This window comes from Monodon monoceros, unplaced genomic scaffold (genome assembly GCF_005190385.1).
Source record: "Monodon monoceros isolate NGI ecotype Baffin Bay Population unplaced genomic scaffold, NGI_Narwhal_1 Super_Scaffold_12, whole genome shotgun sequence".
Taxonomy (NCBI): Eukaryota; Metazoa; Chordata; class Mammalia; order Artiodactyla; family Monodontidae; genus Monodon; species Monodon monoceros.
In genome coordinates, this window is record NW_021703768.1 from 27,086,541 (window position 1) to 27,104,211 (window position 17,671).

Here is a 17,671-nt window from a genome sequence, read left to right on the forward strand (position 1 = left end):
AAGGGAGGGAGGGAGGGAGGGAGGGAGGGAGGGAGGGAGAAAGGAAGAAATCCAACCAATCCAGGCTCCTTGGTGATGACCGAAGAGCAAAGCCCTGGCAGCCCCAGCGTTTGGTTAAACCCCAGCAGGGGTTGGGAGTAGGGATCTGCAGAGGACCAGGATCTTCCTGACTGGGGGCCAGAATACTGGATGGGGCCAAGTAAGGCACCCTGAAAAAAGACCTCATCTGCTTACAAAAGAGGTGAGAATTTCCCATGTTTATTTTCATCAGCTATGGAGAAGGGGAAACAAAAATTCTTTGTGGCTGTTGGAATACTCAGTCCCAGGTACGCAGTTACTGAACTAAAGACACTGATATTTTTGTCCAACTCATTACTGTCACACACTGTCTGGGTGAAAACAAAAGAGTTTATATATAGTGCTACTAGGGATGACACAATTTATCACTGGCTTTGAATTGCACACGAGGTAAGATGCTAACATGACTGTTACCTGGCAACAAGTGAAGAGTTACTTCCTTCTCTGTTACTTCCTTTTCGTTTGTGTGAATTTCCTAAAAGAGAAGAGAAAGGGGTAATATTTTTGTTTATTTAAGGGCTCAAAATGAATAACATAAAGCCACACTTTCATAATACACACTAAAACATCATATTCACTCAGGAGCTTTTTGTTTATGTGACAAGCTAAGTTTTGTTTTGTTTTTTAATTGAAGTATAGTTGATTTACAGTGTTGCGTTAAGTTTTTTTTTTTAAGTATTTTTAACTAAAGGAAGTCAGAAAATTTCAACAAGTTGGTTCAATGTATTACACTAATTATTCAGAATTGACAACTATCAGTTGTCCCAAGTGCAGGAACAGGGATGGGCACTCCCCATATAAAGGAACAAAAGTCACAGAGCAAAGGAAAGCAGCTTAAGCAGAGTCAGAAAGAGAACAGAAGACAGTCCACAGAATGATTCCCCTCTTTCTCCAGTGAGAATCAAGGATCGAAAACAAAAGAAGATTGTTGTGTGCTTTTGAGAGAAAATGAACCTGCGTAAAGGGCTTGAAGGTAAGAACAGGAAACTACTGGACTGGCCAAAAGGTTTGTTCGGTTTTTTCCAGAAGATGGCTCTAGTAGCACTTAGTTGTCTTTAACTTCATTTGAAATAATTCTGCTAGATTGTATGTGACAGCTGTCATATCAGCGTGCATTTAAAAAGACTTACCAAAATTGGTGAATTTTTATGTAACCATTTTAATATTGAAGATGGAAGAAAAAAGCAACATTTTCAGCATATTATGCTTTATTATTTCAAGAAAGGTAAAAATGCAACTGAAATGCAAAAAAAGATTTGTGCAGTGTATGGAGAAGGTGCTGTGACTGATCAAACGTGTCAAAACTGGTTTGTGAAGTTTTGTGCTGGAAATTTCTTGCTGGACGATGCTCCACGATCAGGTAGACCAGTTGAAGTTGACAGCGATCAAATTAAGACATTAATTGAAAACAATCAACATTATACCACGTGGGAGATAGCCAACATACTCAAAATACCCAAATCAAGCGTTGAAAATCATTTGCACCAGCTTGGTTATGTTAATCACTTTGATTGTGTGGGTTCCACGTAAGTTAAGCGGAAAAATACCTTCTTGACCGTATTTCTGCATGCGATTCTCTACTTAAATGTAATGAAAATGTTCTGTTTTTAAAACACATTGTGACGGGCGATGAAAAGTGGATACTGTACAATAATGTGGAACTGAAGAGATCGTGCAGTAAGCAAAATGAACCACCACCAACCACACCAAAGGCTGGTCTTCAACCAAAGAAGGTGATGTTGGGACTTCCCTGGTGGTGCAGTGGTTAAGAATCCGCCTGCCAATGCAGGGTACACGGGTTCGAGCCTTGGTCCGGGAAGATCCCACATGCCGCAGAGCAACTAAGCCCGTGCGTCACAACTACTGAGCCTGTGCTCTATGAGCCCGCGCACCTAGACCCTGTGCTCCACAACAAGAGAAGCCACCGCAGTGAGAAGCCCGCACACCGCAACAGAGAGTAGCCCCCGCTCACCGCAACTAGAGAAAGCCCGCGCGCAGCAATGAAGACCCAATGCAGCCAAAAATAAAAATAATAATAGTAATTTAAAAAAAACAACAAAGAAGGTGATGTGTATATGGTGGGACTGGAAGGGAGTCCTTTATGATGAGCTCCTTCTGGAAAACCAAACAATTAATTCCAACAAGTACTGCTCCCAGTTAGATCAACTGAAAGCAGCATTTGATGAAAAGCGTCCAGAATTACTCAACAGAAAACACATCATCGTCCATCAGGATAACGCAAGACTGCATGTTTCTTTGATGACCAGGCAAAAACTGTTACAGCTTGGCTGGGAAGTTCTGATTCATCTGCCGTATTCACCAGACATTGCACCTTCGAATTTCCACTTATTTTGGTCTTTATAAAATTCTCTTAGTGGAAAAAATTTCAATTCCCTGGAAGACTGTAAAAGGCAACTGGAACAGTTCTTTGCTCAAAAAGATAAAAGGTTTTGGGAAGATGGAATTATGAAGTTGCCTGAAAATGGCAGAAGGTAGTGGAACAAAATGGTGAATACGTTATTCAATAAAGTTCTTTGTGAAAATGAAAAATAAGTCTTTTAGTTTTACTTAAAAACCAAAGGCACTTTTTGGCCAACCCAATATGAATGTATCAAGTCAATAGTGAGCCATCCACTCTGCAGCATACCAGGGCTCAGTAAAGGAGGCCGGGAACATATTTCCTCATTCTAAGTTACCTAAAACCATACGGCAGTGCAATGGGATGCAATCACTTCTAATAAGGAATCAAGGCCAGGTTCTGTGTCACTGTTTCTCAATAAAAATATCTTCAAATGCTTCTCTGCTGGGTTCAGTGTTTATCAGATATTCAAAGATAATTAGCAATGCTTAATGAATTAATGGACCAAAACAACAATCATAAATGGCTGTTAACTTTAAGACGTTCAACAGGGGTTACATCTTTATGTAGATTTTCATTACTTTCATAAACAAATTTATCCCCATACTAGAATATTCATGTTATACATTCTTCTGTTAGCACCTACTTTTTAAGTACCCATGTGCATGCTTATCTCCCTCTCTAGGACAGTGTTTCTCCAACTAGGGCTTGTATCTATTAGTGGGTTGTAAATCAATTTCGTGGGTCAAAATCAAATTTTTCCATAATAAGAATAAAAAATATCATAAAGTAAAAAACTGGAAAAAGAATGACTGTTAACATAACAAAAAGAGAGGCATGTTGGCCCCCTCATCAACCTACCACACCATCTATGAAGAATTCTTGCCAAAATATCTGATCTCAATCTGCTTGAGCTGCTATGTCAACCTTCCAATTTACAGGTTGAATACCGGGACAGAGAAACATGTTAAATACCGGGACAGAGAAACATGTTAAATGACACCATGGGGATGCAACCAATCAAATCCTGACTGTGGGAAATTCTACAACACACAAGCAGCTCTGTCAACAAATAAAAATGGAATATTTTTGGTTTGTTTTGGGTAGAAGTGTCTGGTTGGCATGAGTTTTCTGAATTTGTTGATTCAGACTGAAGCAGGGCACTAGAAGAAACTTGGGTACGTCTGAGGCAGGGAGAGCCCAGACAGCCCGTCCTGAGGCTGAAGAACAAGAGCAAAGTCACGGTGTCTTCACAGAACCTGTTTTGCGTGTGGTCTGTTTTGGAGACGACTATGATTTCCATCCCAGGAGATGCCAATAAATCAAGTCTCTCTGAGGCAGCGTTCTCAAACCTGTGGAGCGTCAGATCATCTGAGGAGCCTGCAGACACTCAGGCCCCAACACAAGCCTGAGGAATCAGAGTGCGGGGGATGCAGCTCAGCCTCAGGTCTTGTAGAAGCTCCCCACATGATCCAGATGCACTGCTCTAGGTTACACAAGAGGGACTATTTTTGCATATGTAAATGCTATGAGTGTTTTGGTAACTTAGAAATTCTCATTGAGAGTTTTCACCATCTGTCATTGACAAAGAACTGAATTAAAGCACAAGTATTTTTGACAGGTTTATCATCTTTCTCTGAGGAAAGCAAAGCTATTCATTAAATGCAATCAGCTGTTAGAAAACTCTAGCAATCATCTTTAGTGCTTGGAACTGAAGCCAGCACGGAGAAGACTACCCTTCTGTTACGTCCGAGGAAGTATCATCTTCCGATAATAAAGATGTTATACTACCCCAAACTACCTACATACATCAATTCTTGAAATGGTTAGTGATATTCTTTGTTTACATTCCATAAACAAGACAATTAGGAGACATCTTTTAGAACTCTGTCCTACCCCAAACGCCCCTTCCCCAGACAACTGTCCCCTGTGCCCCACCTCCAGGAGAGAGTCACCGCCTCCCCATTACCTGCGTGGGCTAACAGACAGCAGTACCAGCAAACGGCTAATCGTTTTATCTCCCCATTAATTTGGCTGAAGGGCCAAGAGAAGCTAATCAAACTGGCTGCTTCAACTACAGACTCGCAGATTTGGCCACAAATATGGAGCCACAGAGAAAGCTGTTCTGCAAAGAATGAGACACGTGAAGAAGATACGTGGAGATAAAAGCCCAACCCAGACACATAAGCAGTCACAGCCTGGATTCCATGGCTTTCCAGGCTCTAGCGAGGCCCACCCTCGCCTCTGGCCCACAGTTCCATGAACCACACCTGTATCTTTATAAATGGATCCTCTCGTTAGCAAAATCTACCTACAGTGGTTCTGCTGATTGTCACCAACGGCATCAACTTAGACCAACTGCACTAACAACTGAGAAACCACAGATGACAGAATCACGTCATGCAGCATGTCAACGTGCAATATATCCGGGGGCCGCAGGATTAGGAATCAATGTCAGAGCCACCAATCTCACGAGTAAGACTGGCAGGGGAGAAGGGAAGCGGGAGCTGCACTGCCTGCTTCGTGAGCCTGAGTATTCGCGCCCAGGAAGGAGGCAGGGTCCCTGGTGGCTTTCCCTCACTAGAAATGGCAAAGGAAGACTGCCACAGACCTGCTCTCCATTCTAAAACACTGTCACAACATGGCATGTTCTCAAAGGGATGAAAATGAATCCACCAGAAGCATTTCCTGGGAGAAAAAAAAGGAAATGACTGGAGACATTTTCCCCACTCACCCTCGTCTTTGTAAAATGCCCCAGAAGCTTAGTACACATTTTTCATTTTAAAAGTAGGGACTCCTCTTCTCTAGAATAATGTTAAATACGTTCTGATGTTGGCAACAAGCTGCTGACCAAAAATTGATCTGTGAAAAGGGAAAACCCACCAAGCAGCTAAGTCATGGAGGAGTCACATATCTCATGAAGCGTGTGGGAATTTCAACACTGGCTAGGGTGACAGAAAAACCACCAAGATTCCTAACAGTGCTCGACTTCCTACTAAAGCTGCCACTATTCATCAGACTTCCTTCAGCTGCAGAGAGGGAAAGGAGAGGTCAGAATAATGCAGTAAGATACACACCGCTGCTGACAAGCCAGCATCCAAAAATAATCTAACCATCCAGTGCATGTGAGCCCCTGCCTCGAATGCCATGAAACAAATCACAAGACTTTACTTATCCAAAACACAGATCGTGCGGCAACCTCACCTATTTGGAACACTGCTGAAAATCACAAAGTGAAAAAGACTTCTGAGCAGTAAAGACAGGTGTGTCCAAGTTTGTGCAGAGCAATCAAAGCCCTCCCCAAGCTGTCAGTCCCAGCTTCCACTTCGACCAGACGCTTTTAACTATAGTGATAAGAGCCAGCATTTATTAAGCTCTATGATGTGCCAGGTAAGTATACTTCATTAGTACCTCATTAATCCTCACAACTCTAGGACTGGCGTTATCTCCATTTTACAGGTGAAGAAACTTAGGCTTAAAGAGGTTCAAGAACTTCCCTTTTATAGGAAAATAAGTCACTAACCAAGGGTTCGGCCCAAGCCCCGACTAACTCCAGAGCCCACATTCCTCGCTGCTGGTGTGTCCTAGTTCCAATAAACATGGTCTCCAGTTTCCTACCACAGAAGAAAAAAAGTCATCACAGCCATTGCGTATAACAGAAAACCAGTCTCCTGTTACAAAACTGATCAGAACAAATCAGAAAAATTCCCTTAAGAAAACCGTACTCCACTGTACAAGGATTTGCCTCATACAGGACAAAAGCATGTGAAAGCTAACATCAGCTACGCTCCTGAGAAGCTGCTGAGAAGCTGCAAAGCAGCCTGGTCGTTTCCATTCCACTGGTTCTCAAAAACTAGTTTCTTACCAAGTTCACATTCAGAATGCGCACATCTCGAAAGTGTGATGGACCTAGGGCCCCTCAGCAAAGGCACAAAAAGGGAAGGGCCCTGCCAGATGATCACTGACCTTGAGAAGAATGGAGCGGCGGTCTCTACAATGAAGCTCTCATAGGCCAAAATGCTTATAAATGTTCACATCAACCCTTCACTGCTTACAAGGGCTCTGAGTCAAAAACCGAAGTTGTTATTCTCGGTTTAATTTTATCCAGCCAGAAGGGCAAATTCCAAGAGGCAACGTAACATCCCTAAAGGTTCCAAAACACAATTTCCTTCTATCACATCTGGCACCAAGTGCTAAAAAGACATAACACAAACATTTTATTTCCTCCAAGTCGCTCCACTGGTCTAAAATGGACACTTAATACTCTGTTTTCTCCGCTAAAATAGAAAATCTGAGGGGAGAAATTCATTTGCATCTGCATATTAAGTGGGAATCCATGTGTATCTTTGAACAAAATTTACCTTCTTTTAAAGCAGAGAGTTGTATCTTTAACACAGCCTAGTACTGACAATTTAAGTTTTGTCTTTCCCCTGGCTTCTCCAAACTTCTCTCTGTGCATGTACTGAAAACAAATAATACAGACTTGAGGCCACAGTCCAAACCCAGCTCTGGTACCTACAGACATGAACTTGGGCTTGCCATTTAACCTGAGCTTTGATTTCCTCCTGTGTGAATGGAAACAATACCACCTCAGTATGAGGATATGAAGAGAAAAGGGTGTAAACACCTGGCATACATATTCAGTAAATGGGAGTTGTTACAATTGTTGGACCCAGCAGAATCTATGCTTCTTGATTCCTTTCTTTTTTCTCCTCCTTTCTTTTGATGACCAAACAAAGAATTCCAACATACTACTTAAGAGTTGCAATGATTCAAGATTCTGAGTAGAATAATTTCTGCTTCTCTCTCAATCCTGTTTCCCACATGAAACTAAATTGAACCACTCAGGAGGCTTCTCAATTCTTTTTTTTTTTTTTGTGGATCAGAAACTCCTGCAATTAGCAACATCCAGGTTGGTCCTAATTCCATTTAACTTGGACTGCACAGTAATATCTGAAGTCATAGAAAAAGAAACGGCACTTTTCTGTTAATAGGATTTGTTTTCTACAATGCCTTAGGTCCTGTCCTTTGGTGTCTTTTCTTCTGCAATAGAAAGTACTTTGAACCCACTATAAGACCAAAAGAGTAGGGCTTCCCTGGTGGCACAGTGGTTGAGAGCCCGCCTGCCGATGCAGGGGTCACGGGTTCGTGCCCCGGTCCGGGAGGATCCCACATGCCGCGGAGCAGCTGGGCCCGTGAGCCATGGCCGCTGAGCCTGCGCGACCAGAGCCTGTGCTCCGCAACGGGAGAGGCCACAACAGTGAGAGGCCCGCGTACCAGTAAAAACAAAAAAACACAAAAAAAACACCAGTCCTGAGAAGAGAAATAACCTAGAGGACTCCAGTAAGTCAGGGTATGCAAAGAGGAATCATAAAGAAACCCTCCCCTCAAAAAAAGTGAATGTTTTCCTTTACTTTGGGAAGCGACCTGTATGGTGGTAGGGAGAAGGCAGGAAGCACAGAACGGAGAGTACTCATCAGCTATGTCCCACAGCTCCTTTGCCTCCGTATCGTTACAGCAGCTTTCTGAACTCCACAAGAAAAACACAGAAAGAACAAATACGGAGATAATATTTCAAAGTTTTTGTTGTTGATCCGGGGAGAACGAGCATAGCTGAATGGAGAAGAGGGGAAAGGGTTAACAGTAAGGTACAGCCCACGTCTGGATGCGCTGAATCTGGACATGGATCTTTTTTTTTTTTTTTTGCGGTACGCGGGTCTCTCACTGCCGTGGCCTCTCCCGTTGCGGAGCACAGGCTCCGGAAGCGCAGGCTCAGCGGCCATGGCTCACGGGCCCAGCCGCTCCGCAGCACGTGGGATCTTCCCGGACCGGGGCACGAACCCATGTCCCCTGCATCGGCAGGCGGGCTCTCAACCACTGAGCCACCAGGGAAGCCCTGGACATGGATCTTAAAGTGGGTTACAGGACATGACGAGATTTCCACGTGTATGTTCTACTCCTGACCATGCTGAGTTCTCAATGTGTATAAGCTGTTGCCTTCATGGGCAAATTTACTGGATGAGTGATTAAAGGCTGTCCAACCTGACCTTTACAATTGGATGAGTAAATACAATCTCTTTGTCCGCCTGCTGATGCAGGGGACACGGGTTCGTGCCCCGGTCCGGGAAGATCCCACATGCCGCAGAGCGGCTGGGCCCGTGAGCCATGGCCACTGAGCCTGAGCATCCGGAGCCTGTGCTCCGCAACGGGAGAGGCCACAGCAGTGAGAGGCCTGCATACCGCAAAAAATAAATAAAATAAATAAATACAATCTCTTCCTTACTGACATCACAGATTACTACATCGTGACTCAGGGGTCACTTGCAGACTGTAGAAATCACAAGTGTCCACGCTATGAATGCCAAAGTGGCTACTTTCAAGGGCCAGCCCTTACTGAGGCTGAGAGGTGAATAATGATGACACATTTCTAGAGCCTTTGTGGCAGGCATCGTTGAAAGGGCTTTATACTTATTAACTCAGTTAATTCTCACAGCAAGCCTTGGAGTAGGGCTCTTACAGCCACTGTTACCTCCAACTCTGCAGACGAAGCAGACACCCAGCTAGAATGTGGTGGAAGCAGAGGTCAAACCTGGTAGCTGGCTCAGCCTGTGTTCTTACATGATGCCACACTACCTCTTCTGTGGAACGAACAAAGAAAGGAAAACAGGACAGAAAGATCAGTGAATGTATCTGCTAGACCCACCTGAAACCAGGTCAAAGCAAGCATCAATAAAAGAGCCCAGGGAAAGCCTAAAATTGTTTTGGAGAGGCAAACAGAGGCTGAAAGGACAGAAGCAAGAAAACAAAACACATCTACCCCCCAGGAGTATGGCCGCTACGTGGGGAAGAGCTCGGGGGCTTCCTCAACACCAGCTGAGAGTTCACCTCCTATGACTCACTCCACTGGGTCCTCCAAGGCCTTAGTCTCTGGGTGTCACCCCAACCAACCCTCGAGAGTTCAGCAGGAATCTTCGATGTACCACACTCCAGGGAAGGCTCCAACCGCAAATAACACTGCTATGTACAGTCTGGGCTACCCAGTGCTTCCCCCTTCAAGAGCATGTCATCCTAAGAGCCCCCCTTACACCTCCTTCTCCTTCACCCTCAGTACCCAAGTCCTTCACCACCAAATCCGATCAGTACCGCCCATTACATATGCCCACAACCCATGCTCCTCTCTTACCTCCACAGCACCACCCTGGTCCAAGCTACCATCATCTCCCACCCGGACCACTGCAACAGCTTTGCACCTGCTCGACCTGCATCTGCCTCTTTCTTACGCATTCTCCACCTAAAGTGGCAGTGATCCTTTCACAGCACGGTCTGCTCGGGATTACTGGTGGGAGGAGGGCAACAACCTGATAAAGCCTGCAAGGAGGCCCTGCACAGCCTGGTCCCCACCTCCTGGTCCACCCTGCTCTCCCACCAACCTCCTCCTCAGTCTGCATGTTGGCCACACTGGCCTTCCTTCAGCCTCTCGTACCTGCCAAGCCCCTTCCGATCTGAAGTCCAAGTTCCTTCTGCTTGGAATGCGTCTCCTTTCCCTCCTTGCCCTGTGAATCTTAAGTATCCATTGGACCTCAGGACAAGGGTCATTTCCTCTGGGGAGCCCTCTCTGTTTCCACGTTCTTACAGCCCTGTGTATCTCTCCCTCCTAGCACTTGTCATAATTGCAATTTCACATTTATTTATGTAATTATTTAAGTCTATCTCCCCACCAGTCTATAAACTCTTTGAGGGCAGGTCCTCTGACTGGTTTTTTGCTTGCCATATTGTCCCAGAATCCAATACAGGCCTTGCAAACAGTAAGTGCTCAGAAGATTTCGTTGAGTAATTTAATTAAGAATGGCTTTAGGTAATGAGAGGTTTTTAAAAACACTCCAGCAGGAACCAGAGAGACACATGGGAGGGAGATTACGGGACAATATCTAGGCTTGGGCTTTGACGTGGGTGGCATCACCAAATGCTCTCATCATACTGTAAAGAACATTCCATTAAAGGCTGTCATGTACATGGTATTAATCCAGAAAGACTAGAAGTCATGAAGCCTGTCCAGTAAGAACTGCAGGAGAGCAGGTGCCGTGGATGGGCCTGGCATCATCCCAGGATCTCCCAGGAAATTCAACCAGCATCCAGGGACAGCTGCCTCTGCACTAGCCCTGTTCTCTGGAGCAGCAGGAGCTTCTGAAACTGTCACCTGGTTTCGGGGAAGGGCCCGGAGTCCGCCTTAGCCCTTTGCTCCTTCTATCCCACTACCCTTCAACCCTGATCCTCCCTGCCCAGCTGCCTCATCAGGAAATGGTCACCACCGTGCTTCCAGAGCCATGACACGTGGGGCAAAAGTCCTTACTGACCCCAATTAAGTATCATGCTCAATGTGTAAGAAAAGAGCGCTAGCAAAGTACAGTTCTCTAACAATCAAGCAGAACTGGTTCCACTAGTTATGCTGACTGACAGACTTTTCTCTGCAAGAGGCCTGAAAAGGAACTCATTTGAAAATGATGCAAATTTTCAACAAATGGGGCGTTAAACGCCACCCCTGTGGTTTGTGCAGCACCTCCTGCTACTCCATCTGAGTGTGGACAAAGCTTGCTATTATGGCACAAAAGAACAGCAGAGACTGCGGGCACTGGTCAAAGAACGCCCAAGTCTTCAAAACTAGGGTATCTCAGTGGCCTGAATTCAGTTAGAACAGCGGCATGAACATAAATGGAGGGTAGTTCTGCCAGAGTGCGAGGATCAAGGTTGGGGTTTTTGGGCTAATTCCTATTTCAACATTTACCCCAATGCTATGGCTACTTTTTTATGTTTGTTTCTTTTAGCTTAAAAAGAGGGTAAAGGGCATGAACAGCAAGTCTTCCAGTTTCCGCACATTTTACCCCACAGGTCAAAAGGACCTACATCTGTTCCTGCTGCCGTGGTGAGTATCAACAATTCCCAGGACACGCAGCTGCCACTGCCCTCACATCTAAGAAACTCGCCCCGTGCGGAGCCAGAAGCACTCCTATTCTGGCCACGTCTGTGCCAGACGAGACGTGAGAACTGCCACCCATTCTCCAGCAAGCCTGTGGCCCAAAGGAGACACACCCACTGCGACCCACCTCATACAGGTGGCCCAGCAATTACGAGGTGTCCATCTGATCTCCTCTCAGAACTACGTCTCTGAGAAGGCGTGGCCCAAAGCACAGGGTTCCCATGAGCCTGTGCAGCGAAACCAGTGAGTCAACACTCGAGCCGTATGTCTGGTTACTCAGAGGTGCAAGATGATCCACTGCCAATAGATACCAATTCATTTCAACAGCTCCTGAGTAACCTAACTACCAAATGCCCGGTGTAAAAAGATGAAGAACTGACTTCTGCCCTTAAGATGTTTAGACAGACAAAAAAATAATAACTGGAAAACTGGGCATTCAGTGCAATAAACATTAGACACCTGCAGAAGGTTATCTCTACGCATCATCTCACTTAATCCTTACAACTCTTAACTGCCATTACTGTTCCCATTTTAGAGATGGGGAAAATGAGGTTGACCAAGGTTAAGTGAAGCGACACTTGAGCCTGGGTTTGCCTGTCTAGAGCGATGCCCTTCACTACAATAAGCCTGCTCCTGTCTGCCGACCATATCCTCCCCAAGGACACCGTTTCCTCTCCCTGGCCTTTCAGACACTCTTTCACTGACCGAACTGTCATTTCTTAGGCACCTGCTGTACCAGCACAGCAAAAGCAGACGTGAACACAAGGCACAGCCCTGACCTCCTCAGAGTACATGGGAGTCTGACCACAGCACAAGCAACAGTAATGACTCGTGTACACTGCTACGCTGTGCAGGAGGCCACAACAGCAACACAGCAGACACACCTATAACCGCATTCGGAAACTGCTACCCTCAGGAAGTGTCATTTAGAGCCCTGAAAATCAGCAGAAATGCGTCTGGGCCAAACGACCAACACTCTGGCTGGCTGCCCTTCCTCATCTCCTTTCTGGGCAGGGTCCACAGGACCTCTGTTCCTTGGAGAAGCTCTCCCACAACATATGCTGACAACCCTCCTCCCTTCAAATGTATCTTTACTCCAGATCTCTCTTCAGAGCTCCAGATCTGGACCCCAAACAGCCTCCTGGCCTCATGCACTGTAATGTCCCTCAGATCCTCCAAATTCACATTTCTAAGTCAGCTCATCATTTTCCCCCGCCCCTCGCCGAACCTGCTGTCCTTTGGACTCTGGCCCTACCGTACACCCAGCAGTCATTCTCAGCTATCCCCTGCCTCGCATGATCCTGTCTGCTCTGCTTCCTTAACAGTTCCAGAGTCCGTCCACGCCCGTCCTTCACTGCTGCTGCTCTTCCTTCCAGCCGCCAGCATGCACCTTGCGCACCCCCACGATCAGTCTTGCTCCCGCCATCCAGCCCCCGGCGCAGCCGCTGGACCCCACAGTCCGCTCTCCCCTGTCCCGCCCACCCAATTCGTCCAGTCCACTGTCCACATAGTTCAAGTCCTCTGCAAAGCTTTCTCGGGCCTTCCCTGGTGGTCCAGCAGTTAAGACTCTGCACTCCCAGTGCAGGGGGCTCAGGTTCAATCCCTGGTCAGGGAACTAGATCCTGAGTGCCACAACTAAGAGCCCACATGCCATAACTAAAAGATCCCGTGTGCCACAACTAAGAGCCAGCTAAATAAATAAATAAATAAATAAGTAGGGCTTCCCTGGTGGCGCAGTGATTAAGAATTCGCCTGCCAATGCCAGGGACACAGGTTCGAGCCCTGGTCCAGGAAGATCCCACATGCCACGGAGCAACTAAGCATGTGCACCACAACTGCTGAGCCTGCGCTCTAGAGCCCACGAACCACAGCTACTGAGCCCGTGCGCCTAGAGCCCACGCTCCGCAACAAAGAGAAGCCACGGCAATGAGAAGCCCGCGCACCGCAACAAAGAGTAGCCCCCGCTCACCGCAACTAGAGAAAGTCCACGCGCAGCACCAAGACCCAACGCAGCCAAAAATAAATAAATAAAATAAATAAAAATTACTACCTAAGTATGTGATTAGTGGCAGGTATTACTGACCTTTCCCACACCTCTCCGTTAGCTGGCTTCCTGAAACACATTCTAGTCTCATGAATAGGGCAGGGGCACATTCAAAGACAGACTTTAAATCGTAAGCCTTATCACTGAGGATAGAGACTAGAGACTAAGTGGATCTATCTACTGTCCTAGTCTAGGAAGCTAGAGAAATCAAAATAAGATTTGTTCCCTGGAGCTGATTCCCAGGGCTGCTGGTTCCCCGCTCCTGGCCAGGGGGCTCCGCTCCCTTCCGAGCCAGCCTGATCAGGTACCAGCTTTGCCACTGACCACAGCTCCACTCTACTAACCTTACACTGCCTTGGCAGTTGGATACAAGCAACAACTACTCTGACAATAAAGCATGTCAGCAGCACCTGAAGCCAGGGGAGCAGACATGCAGTAAGAGGCGAACTAACGATCGCTGTCTGGACTCAAGGTTCCAAGAGCACAGATGCGGAGCAGGGTTGGGACCTAGTCCTTAAGGACTCTGCTGTTTACTCATCATGCAAATCAGTTCTCAGTCACAATACATGTTCACTTCACAGGGCGAGCTGGGAACTCTCAAGAGCACTTCAGACTAAGCATGTTACCTGCAAAAATATATGTCTAACTCAAACACGGAAATATATAATTTGCTGGAGGTTTTACTATGTCCTGTTTCACATGTTCTACGTCATTTATTTTGACAACAGTCCTGTAAGGAATTTTCATCCCCACTTTACAGATAAGGCCAATCAAGCTCCAAGAGGTTAAATAATGTGCCTGGGCTCACAGGGCTAAATAGGTGGTGAAGCCAGAACTCAGGACTTCTGATACCAAGTTTAGTCCTGATTCTTAAACTGTGTTTTGTAAAAGCTTTATTAAGACATAACTCGGGCTTCCCTGGTGGCGCAGTGGTTGAGAGTCCGCCTGCCGATGCAGGGAACACGGGTTCGTGCCCCGGTCCGGGAAGATCCCACGTGCCGCAGAGCGGCTGGGCCTGTGAGCCATGGCCGCCGAGCCTGTGCGTCCGGAGCCTGTGCTCCGCAACGGGAGCGGCCACAGCAGTGAGAGGCCTGCGTACCGCAAAAAAAAAAAAAACAAAACAAAAACAAAAACAAAATATATATATATATACCATCAAGTGTCCCTTCAACTGTAACAAGTCTCCAGGACAGGGAAATAGGCAACAACCTCAGACAGCACCCTTACCCCAAGAGCTAAGCAATACTTACTCATTCTTGTAAAAAATAAAATACAGTATGTGTGTGTGAAAAAAAAAAAAAAAAACTTACTCATGTGTCATTCTAAGTCCTTTTTCTCACATTTAGATTTATTGCTTTTTTCCCCTACCTCAGATTTTTTCTTTTTGAAGGAAGAAAGTAACTGCTCACCAAGATCCAAACTAAAGCCCTCACCTGTTTTGACAGCTCATCATTTACTGAACAGCAGTGAAAGGTTTACTCATGCTTCTTAGCAAGGATCACTCTTACCAGGCATTCCCCAGGCCTTTAAATAATCCAAACACTTTAGCACATTCTCCCTATTAAGAACCTCAGGCTAGAGAGTAAATGGTAAGACCCACCGTAGCAGTGTAAGCCTCAGAACCCACAGATCTGACCTCAACAAAAAGCTGGCTTAATTCCAACAGAGAGGGTCTGCTCGCTTGTTGGAACGGAAGCTGCCTAAGGAAGCAAACAGCAGCTGGAGACACATCATGGGGAACAGCTGGGCTTCAGGTGTCCACACAGGTCACCAGTTTACCAAACTAAGCGCCACAGTGACAGCGAAAAGGGGTATTTTTAGGCAAAGCATCTCAGGCCAAAGCAGACTCTTGGGGCACAAAGACCAAGAGTAGAGTCAGCAATCACACTGAAGTTCCTCACCTAGTTCTCTACCTCAACTCCCCCAAATCACTCTGCAGGAGAAATAAAAACGACCTCTGAGTAAATGGAGTCCACAATAATGTATTTTATTTTTGTTTCTTTGTACTTCTTTGTAGCACATACCACAATCAGTGCCCACTCTCCTCCTTCCACCACTCCAGCCAGAATGCTAGCTCCTTGCAAACTCATCTCTGCATCATTGTCTGGTAAACTGCATCATGGACTTTAACTCTTTGTTCTTCTGGTAGCCAGGCCCTTGGTCATGTGACTTTGCAGGGACTTATTTTGGTTAACATTTGCCATCGTCAATGACAGGGATGTAAACAAAAATTAAAAGTGATATATTTGGAATTTATAACCCTAAGTAAGTATAAAAGAAAGTTAAATAAATGTTCAAATGTTGTATTCTAAAATGTTGTATTCTAAAACATCTAAAAAAAAAAAAAAAATGACCTCTGAGTGAAGCTCCCACCAGCTACCCACCCTCTGAGGCCCTCTCCAGGGATGGCCCTGGGCCACAGTCCATTCAGCCCTCTCTGAAGCCAGCCTGAGCTCCACAAGGCCACACTGAGTGGCCAGCACTACAGCCCTGCCCTCAAGGAGCTTACAGCTCTGTTGGGGAAATACGAGCCACAGACATAGAACAATTATACACAAAGGAGTAGAGAATAAACACTCAAATGGCATCACCAAAACCCAGAGCTACAGACAGCCTGTATCACGGCTAAAAGGAGGACGGCAGCTAGTTACGAGCAAAGACTTGAGAATGCAAAGAGGCTGAAGTAACAAGAGCCTTCGGTACTGCCTGGTCTGGGGCTTTTCACACTGTACCTCTCATACCCTCTCTCTTCTGGTCTTTCTCTATTGTGGGGTTTCCTTTATTATTTCATTTGAAATAGCAGTTCTCCACAGGGGCTGAAGGAAGAGATCATAGTTAACAGAAAGAACACAGGTCCCTGCTGCAGGTCCCCGCTCCCGCCCTGACACACACACACCCTTCCCCACCCCTGGGGCCTGTCTCAGTCTCCAGAGCAGCACTTGGGACAGTGCATTTTGAAAAAGTTGTTCAAGAACCACGCTGTTTAAAAAAAAAAAAAAAAAAAAAGTTCCTTGCACAAAATATGTTTAAAAACACTTGCCTATGGGCTTCCCTGGTGGCGCAGTGGTTGAGAGTCCGCCTGCCGATGCAGGGGACACGGGTTCGTGCCCCGGCCCGGGAAGATCCCACGTGCCGCGGAGCGGCTGGGCCCGTGAGCCATGGCTGCTGAGCCTGCGCGTCCGGAGCCTGTGCTCCGCAACGGGAGAGGCCACAACAGTAAGAGGCCCGCGTACTGCAAAAAAAAAACAAACAAACAAAAAAAAAACACTTGCCTAATCCAACTCTATAAATCAGGAAATGAGACCTAAAGAGGTTGAAGGGGCTCCCTCAAGGACACACAGAAAAGAAACAGCCAGAGCCCAGGGCTCCCAAATCCAAGCTACTTATCTTTCAACAAACCAGAAGCAGTCAGGACCTGGGGTTAGCCTGGAAAGTGCGTTAATATTTGGACCAGTGGTAGGGGCAGGGGGCATGGAGGACTCTTAATAGGAAAATGACACGTGAAGGCTGCGTCCAAAAGGAGCCTGGCCGTGATGGGAGGAGTGTCTCGGGGAGGGGGATGCAGAAGGGAGCAGTGGCAGGTGGAGAGACCAGGTAAGCAGCTGTGGTCGGTGGTCCCGGGCATGAGAGGAGATGCTAGCAGGAAGGGTGGCAATGGAAATGAAGACAGACCACCACAGAGGCCCCTCTCAAAGGGCACCCTGGGGACTGCGACTGGTTTGGACCACACGTGACTGGGGAAGGAGGGGGCCACTGGCAGCAGCTAGGAAGGTGGGAAGTGGAGCTGAACTGGAGTTTCAGGCCCAGGACCTAGCATGCTGCCCAAACCCCAGGTCCTCCTGGAAGCCCTTGAGACAAGGGAAGATACTGTTACAGGAGGACGGAGAGGGAATCCATAAAACAAGTCACTGGAAAAGAAATCGGTACCGGAGGGGAAATGGAAAGGGCGCCACTGCAGGTATGGCAGGGTCCGATAAGAGGGACAGCACCCCTGGCTCCAGACACAAGCCTCTGAGAGTGCAAGCGAAGAACAACGCTCGAAGGGAACGCAGGTCAAGTCTTGCCATTATCGGGACCTGCTCTGCTGGCCCAAGAAACAAACACATGAATGAAGACACACAGCTGCAGCTTCTGGGGTGAAGAGTAACAGCAACTACAGCAGTTAACATTTCATAAGTGTTTAGTACACGCCGAGTTGTGCTGACTTAGCAACTCT

The 17,671-nt window shown here is 46.6% G+C and overlaps 1 protein-coding gene across 2 annotated transcripts in view; it reads right to left on the minus strand.

Annotated features, from left to right (window-relative positions):
* Nucleotides 1-17,671, minus strand: part of MTMR12 (myotubularin related protein 12) — a 65,791-nt gene that overhangs the window by 39,100 nt on the left and 9,020 nt on the right. For both annotated transcript variants that reach the window (XM_029217328.1, XM_029217329.1), the window contains exon 2: nucleotides 493-553. In XM_029217328.1, the coding sequence (XP_029073161.1) occupies nucleotides 493-553 (61 nt within the window). The remainder of the gene's footprint in view (nucleotides 1-492; nucleotides 554-17,671) is intronic.